General features: G+C 36.8%; 1 protein-coding gene across 12 annotated transcripts in view; it reads right to left on the bottom strand.

Annotated features, from left to right (window-relative positions):
* Positions 1–7,053, bottom strand: part of MAPT (microtubule associated protein tau) — a 99,493-nt gene extending 92,440 nt beyond the window's left edge. For 9 of the 12 annotated variants that reach the window (XM_081969762.1, XM_081969755.1, XM_081969759.1 and 6 more), the window contains exons 1-2: positions 5,413–5,524; positions 5,136–5,159 (exon numbers count right to left, since the gene is read on the bottom strand). In XM_081969762.1, coding sequence (XP_081825888.1) covers positions 5,136–5,142 — 7 coding nt within the window. In that variant the 5' untranslated portion in view covers positions 5,143–5,159; positions 5,413–5,524. Of the gene's footprint in view, positions 1–5,135; positions 5,160–5,412; positions 5,525–6,846 lie in introns of those variants that run through there. The other 3 variants (XM_081969753.1, XM_081969761.1, XM_081969756.1) reach the window with 1 other exon arrangement.
* Between the last annotated feature and the right edge of the window lie 488 nt (positions 7,054–7,541).

Below are 7,541 nucleotides of genomic sequence, written 5' to 3' on the forward strand. Positions count from 1 at the left end.
CCTGGTATTGCGATGTCTATGATTGTAACCTTCTTTTTCTCAACCAGTGTGATGTCTGGTGTGTTATGTGCTAGTATTTTGTCTGTTTGTATACGAAAATCCCACAGGATCTTGACCATCTGATTTTCGGTGACTTTTTCAGGCTTATGTTCCCACCAGTTTGTTGTTGTTTTAATATTATAATTTTTGCACAAATTCCAGTGGATCATTTGTGCTACTGAATTGTGCCGCATTTTATAGTCAGTCTGCGCGATTTTTTTACAGCAGCTGAGTATGTGGTCAACAATTTCATCAACTTCTTTGCAGAGTCTGCATTTGGCATCATCAGAGGATTTTTCGATTTTGGTCTTAATGGCATTTGTGCGGATAGCTTGTTCTTGCGCAGCCAGGATTAGTGACTCTGTTTCTTTCTTTAATGTACCTGCTGTTAACCATAACCAAGTTTTTTCACTGTCCACTTTATCTTTTATTTTTTCCAGAAATTGGCCATGCAATGCTTTGTTCTGCCAACTCTCCATTCTTAATTTTATCACATCTTTTTTGTATTCTTGTTTCGTCTGTTGGGCCTTCAATAGATTTTTGTTCTTTACTTCGATTAATAGATGTTCTTGACTTTCTTTTAAATAATCAGCCAGTGCATGTTTTTCTTCTTCAACTATTTGCTTCACTTGTAATAATCCTCTGCCACCTGATTTCCGGGGTAGGTATAGTCTATCAATATCACCACGTGGATGTAAACTATAGTGCATTGTCATTAGTTTCCTGGTTTTTCGGTCTAAAATGTCCAAATCAGCTTGTGTCCAGTTAACTATACCAGCTGTGTATCTTATAACTGGTATTGCCCAGGTATTTATGGCCTTGATTGTATTTCCACCATTCAATTTAGATTTCAAAATTTTCCTAACTCTGTTGGTGTACTCTCCCCTGACAATAGTTTTTACTTCTCCATGCTTGATGTTATCCAACTGCAGAATGCCTAAGTATTTGTAGGCTTCATTTTCGTTGCATTTAATTAGTTGGCCATTGGGCATTTCAATTCCCTCACACGCAGTGATTTTGCCCCTTTTTATGGATACAGTGGCACATTTTTCCATGCCAAACTTCATTGAAATATCGGTGCTGAATACTCGGACTGTGTTTGTCAATGATTGGATTTCTATTTCTGACTTTCCATAGAGTTTCAAATCATCCATATATAATAAATGCGAAATTTTTTCGGCTTCTTTGGCTGTTTGGTAGCCTAATTTCATTTTTTTAAAGATTATTGATAGTGGGATCATCGCGATGATGAAGAGAAGAGGTGAAAGTGAATCACCCTGGAAAATTCCTCGCTTGATAATTCACTTTCACCTCTTCTCTTCATCATCGCGATGATCCCACTATCAATAATCTTAAAAAAAATGAAATTAGGCTACCAAACAGCCAAAGATGATGATGATGATTATTATTATTATTATTATTATTATTATTATTATTATTATTATTATTATTATTATTATTATTATTATTATTATTTAGTTTATTCACTAAACATGTAACTCAACTGAACATTCAAAAATGCATCACAAATACCATTGACTGGTGCTAATGGTTGATACAGGTTTCTTCCAGCGTCCTAGGTGGTGGTATTATTATTATTATTATTATTATTATTATTATTATTATTATTATTATTATTATTATGCTACTATTACTATTATTACTACTATTATTATTATATTTTGTTGCATAGTCAGCCAGATATTCAGACTGGAATTTGGCATTTTTATCCATCTATTGAGTCCTGCCCAAGGATTGGTAGATGTGGGTATTTGATAGTGTTACAGATATCGTCACAGAATGTTAGCTGTTCTGAGTAAGGCTGCTTTTTGCAATTGAATGACGGTGATTTTATTAATGCCAATTGTGATCAAGTGGTGCACCAGTTGTTTTGCATTGCAAAGCGCCTATTACTATTGGCTTATTATTTCCTCTCCCAGTAACTAATTGTTACATTAAACTATTTCTCCCTTTACTAGACTTTTCTTAATGGAAAGATTTGTTAGACTGTAATAAACATCTGATTTGAACAGTAAAGCAAATATGGATGCATATATAAAATCATCCCTACTTTCAAATAGAAAGAAAAACGTGAACCTTGCTATTTGTACAACTATGCTAGTTTGCAGTGACTTTTTTACACATACACACACGAAAGTTTTATTTAAAAATGATATTTGCCTTCATTTTATGCATATAGTGAAAAGGAATGAAGTATCTAGCCACATATATGAAGAGATTAATTGGCTAATAAATGATGATGCATATCGCATCGTCAAGCAGCACTTTCTCTATTTAGTTTTCTATACAGGTAGTTCTCAAGTAATGACCACAATTGAGCCCAAAATTTCTGTTGTTAAGTGAGACAACATTTGTTAATTGAGTTTTGCCCCATTTTACAACATTTCTTGTCACAGTTGTTAAGTGAATCATTGTAGCAGTTAAGTTAGTAACCTGGCTATTGTGAATCTGGCGTCCCCATTGACCTTGTCAGAAGGCCACAAAAGCTGATCACGGTCATAAATATGAACCAGTTGCCAAGCATCTGAATTTTGATGGTCATAAGTCATTTTTTTCACATTTTTTTTCATTTTTTCAAAAATGAACTTTTGTAAGTCAAAGATTACCTTTGACTTATTTGAAACAACTAACTGACTAATTTTATTTATAGTTCAAGATGGAAAACATAGGTCTCTCCCCTTATGGCATTATGATAAAGGACAAATAGGTTGGGCTAAGAGACAGCAACTGACTGAATAATCCCTCTCCAGTTCTAGAACCCTCTCCAGTTCTACTTTTAACACAACATGTTAACCTTTTGTATCCGTTCATATATACGTCCCTCAAGAAAGTCTCGGAGATCCTAAGTTTGCTACTTGCATCTGGATGATTTGCCAAAGTCTATTCTGACTTTGCTCAAAAACATTTATTCTTCTTTCCTCACTGTATTTCTGCAAGTGAAACACTTCATTTTATTCAGAGACAATTTAAAATTTGTACAATTAGAAATAACTGTATAATAGTAGAAATGTAAACACAATCTAAAATAATTTAATGTTTTATCTCTAAATTAAACAGATATACATGTGTAAAATACATTTCTAAAAATTTATGTTCTAAGGAAATAATAGAAAAAGTGGAAAAACAGAAATGTATCAGTAAGGAAAAGCTTGTTTTTAAAGGGCAATATAACACCACCATCACTACACCCCATAAAAGTAATGGAGATATTAATTATGCCCCTTGCCCAGTAATTTTTGGCAATTACTTTTAAGTTATTACACTGTAATATAAGAAACAGATCATGAAATGGACTGGAGATGCTACACAGCAAAATAGATTGGAGACAACTTACTATAGAACAGTGTGTTATCCTACACAAATGCAGAAACAGACACAAACAATTTTCCATTTATATTTTAAGGGGGAAAAAACCCAAATTGCTCTACTTTGATTCCATTCCTCTAAAGAAACCTCACTAAACAAGATTTCTAAGTTAAATGCCCATGGCATATTTCTGTTAAAAGTCAATAACAATTTGTTCCTCCAATGTTTGCTGTCTATGAATGGAGGCTTTCAAAAGAAAAGTATTACACAATCAAGACTGCAATTAACTAAATAGCTCTTACAACAGAAGCCCCTCCCCTTTCCGTCCTTTTAATGAAGCACCCACTAAAAGCAGCAGAAAAATACGTAATGGCTGAAAAGCCAAAAGAGAATGTAAATGTTTATTTTTTTATAAAATCTATATGGTCAATTAATGAAAAGCAACTCCGAGCAGCATATAATTTTTCATCTTAAGCATCATGTTTTATTTTATGCCAGAACAACCCACAAATAAGCCGTATTTTGAAAAAGTTTGTCCAAGTCCAAGTAAACAAGCTGCAGTTACAATTAAATTAAGGGAACTCATCTGATTGTCTTCCTCAGCCTAGCCTGCCATGCCATTCCTCATGTACATGCTGAATTTTTAAAAATTACAATAATCTTCCTGTAAAATTTACCCAGTTGCCAATTCTTTCAGAAGTACAAGTACAAGTAGTAAGGATCTACCTACTTTGGATTTTGGATTGTTTGCATCAAAGCATACCACAAAACATCCATTCAAATGCCCTGAAAAGCCTAATTAACATTGTCCCTATTAGTGGGTATCCTTATGAAACATTATTTTAAAATATACATGACAAAGTACAAATAAACATATTAGTAATTAGTAATTAGTATTAGTAATTACTGGAGATTTCCTGTGCTTCCAATGCCTTTCCAATGTAAGGGCCGAAATGGGGATAGAGACAGGGAAACTTCTTTCGGGGGAGGGGGAGAGGAGGGAAGAGTAAAGAGAATTTAAAAAAAATAAGGAATCATATTTTCAAAATCTTCATTTCTCTAAGTTCTTCTCCTGCACATCTGCCAAGGACCAAAACCAACCATCTAGATCACAAAGTACAAATGGAATCCAGCCATAATTAAAAAAAACATTCACTATAATTAAAATTAAACTATATGGTCAGAAAAGTAAGCAGCATTAAAAAAAATTAAAGAAGAATCCCATATGTTTGTAAAAAAAACCTTGGCCGGTGGGAGAATTCTAATTACTTCCAAGATAGTTTGCAATATAAAACACAAAATTGAGATTAGGAAAAAACAGAATCCAAGTTTTACTGTAATAAAACAAGATTTCCTCAGCAGCTATAATGGGATCATTGTTTCATATGCTTCCCTGTCATTCAGTTTCATAAAAGAAAGCTGATGTCATCTCATGGTTATTAGGAGGGTATTCTCATTCATGTGCTAGGGGTAATATCAGGTATTGATTTGATGTGTATATTTTCTATTAAATGTTATGTATATATTGAATTGTATTGGTCTGTACAACTGCTTAAAGTCATGTGGTTCAAGTGGCATACAAGTCTTATATACATAAATGTCCCAGAAACTCCATGTTCAGTCTAATCTTAGCCATATGGCAACTGGATGGTTTTTAATAATGTTTCTAATTCATCATCATCATCATCATCTCACCCAATACACTATTATTAAATTAGCAATGTATAATTTTCATACATTATGAAAATAAATAATCATGAATGCTATACCTTGCATATCAACTAGTTGAAGACCTAAGGAAAAGCATACAAAGAATTATATCAAAATGTTTAAAATGTATTTGCAGCCCTTATTTATAGCACTGTACAGGTTTTCAAATTATAATCAGTTGTTACCCTTTTTGAAAAGATAATGCAGCAAAAAATATCTAATAAAATGTATTATTATATTAAGCCTAGCAAAAATAACACTTACAGTTAATGCTAACACTAGCAGTAGACAAAAGAGTTTTCCTCTTCAATCCCCACCCAAGGTACAAGAACATACCACAGCTTTTACCCAATGAAAATGGCACTTTGCATCCATGTATTCTGGTGGAGTAGGGGCGTGACCAGCTGCTGATATTAGATCCATTTTTCTCTGAGAAAAATCAGTGGAGACATTGAAGGGACACAACCATTATATGTGAAATCACTGGATGGTTGCAGAAATTATTTGAAAGATAATCTAGAAAAAAAAAAAACCTCTCCAAAGACTACTGCATTTATAGCCAAATGAGTATAGACAGATGTTTGTTGGGGGAGGGGGGGATAGAGAGGGGGGGGGATTACATGTTTTTTTATTTTTCCCCAACTCACCAATCACACCAACTGAAAATGTAAATCTCATAATGCTGACCTACATATCTGGAACAAAGCATTTTATTTCTCAGGAAAGATGAGTCTTTATAGAATTCTTTCTTTCTATATTTGATGAAAATGGATTAATTTATAAATTTATGAAAACGGAGGAAGAATATTTTTTCCTTTTATAGGTATTTGGAGGTTTTTCACCATCTAATTGTTAGAAACGTGACATGGACTGCAAAACATGGCACCACTGAAATGAAGAGCAGGGAGCCCATCCTTTTTCTCTTTCCAAGATCCACACCTACTGCAGTACCAACAGCATATAATTCGCCATCACCCTCAAACAATTAAAATGAGCTTTCCAAACAGAAAACCAAATGGTCCAGACTTTGGAGAGAAAGAAAAGAATACAAGAAAAAAAAAATAGGAAGTGAAAACAGAGACATCATTAAAATGTAAAATGACTCATTTGGAATACAGAAAAATGTTTAAAACGGGCACACGCACGTGAAAATCACATCCAACGCTGTATTCCTGCAAATGAATGAAAATGAAACAATGCTATGCTTTTCAAAGCCCTTCCTAAACCTCTGCCGCTTCTCATGCAACTACATCTACCCTTGAGGGTCTCGGAGACACACCCCTCCTGCCCCATTTTGTACTGCGAGAATCTCCATTGAGTGTCGAGCTTACAATACACCAAGAAAGAAAAGCGCTAATTTGCAGAGCAGAGACAGGTGGCGAGTGCGTATTGGCAATAAGGCTCCTTTACTCCGAAGAAGGAGTGCGGTTAAAGGAGGCGAGGAGAGATAAGCTGCTCCAAATGCCACGAGCTAAGAGGCGGCAGCGGTAACAGTAACGATAAAGACGGAGCGAAGGTGTCTATCCGCCGACCTTCCGCTCTGCTTGAATTACGCAGGGATCTGAAGCCCGTTGACTCCCGAGCTATTTTATCTGCACGACACCTCCGTTTCCAGCCATTGCCGGAGCAATCGCTGCGTAACCGCACGCACCTGTGCGTTCCACGCACCCCACCCGGCCATCCCCGATCCCCCAACGCTTGGAAAGTCTGAAGGCCCCGGGTGAACCTTCCCCGGCTGGAAACAGCCGGCACCCCTGTGTGAAACCCTACCTGGTGCTGCGGTTGCTAACTCTGCTGCAAGGAGAGCTCGCTGGAAAGTCTCGCTCGCTAGAGCCGGGAGGAGGGGGAGTGACAGAAGAGAAGGAGCGACCGAAGAAGAACGCGCTTAACTAAAGCCGGGGACGCGCCTAAAGCTCCGGAACCTTCCCTAGAAGAAGCCGTACACGCGCGTTCGCGAAGGCCCACCCAATGCTGCCCGAGCGGGCTCGACCAAGCAGGCGCAAAAAGCTCGCCCGTGTCCTCTTTCATCAGACACCACCCTGCAGGCGTGTGCGCATGTGTCGAGTCCTTGCGCTTTTTCCCCAGCCCGTGTTCTTTGTCTCCTGTAGGAAAAGGGCTATTACCCCCCCAAAAAAACCCGAGTTGAGGTTGAGGATTGGGAAGAGATCAGCGCGCCCTGCCAGGCAAATAAAAATAGTAACCCGCTTCAATATACTTCGATATAACACGCCGAGACAGGGATTTTTTCTGCGGTTTTTCAAGCTGGGGAAAGGCTGCTTTTAGTGACAGCTAAAAGGCCCTCGAAGGATGTGCCATGCAAACAATGGAAGCCAGCGAGACTCCTTACGGGTCTGGTTAAAGAGCAACAACTAAAAGGGAAAGTAAATCCTGAAAGGAGAGCAAGAATAGAAATGGGCTATACAGATCTCCTTATCTGTATTGATAATACACATTTTCATTTTGAA

Source organism: Natrix helvetica, assembly GCF_964273705.1.
Source record: "Natrix helvetica genome assembly, chromosome: Z".
Lineage (NCBI taxonomy): Eukaryota > Metazoa > Chordata > Lepidosauria > Squamata > Natricidae > Natrix > Natrix helvetica.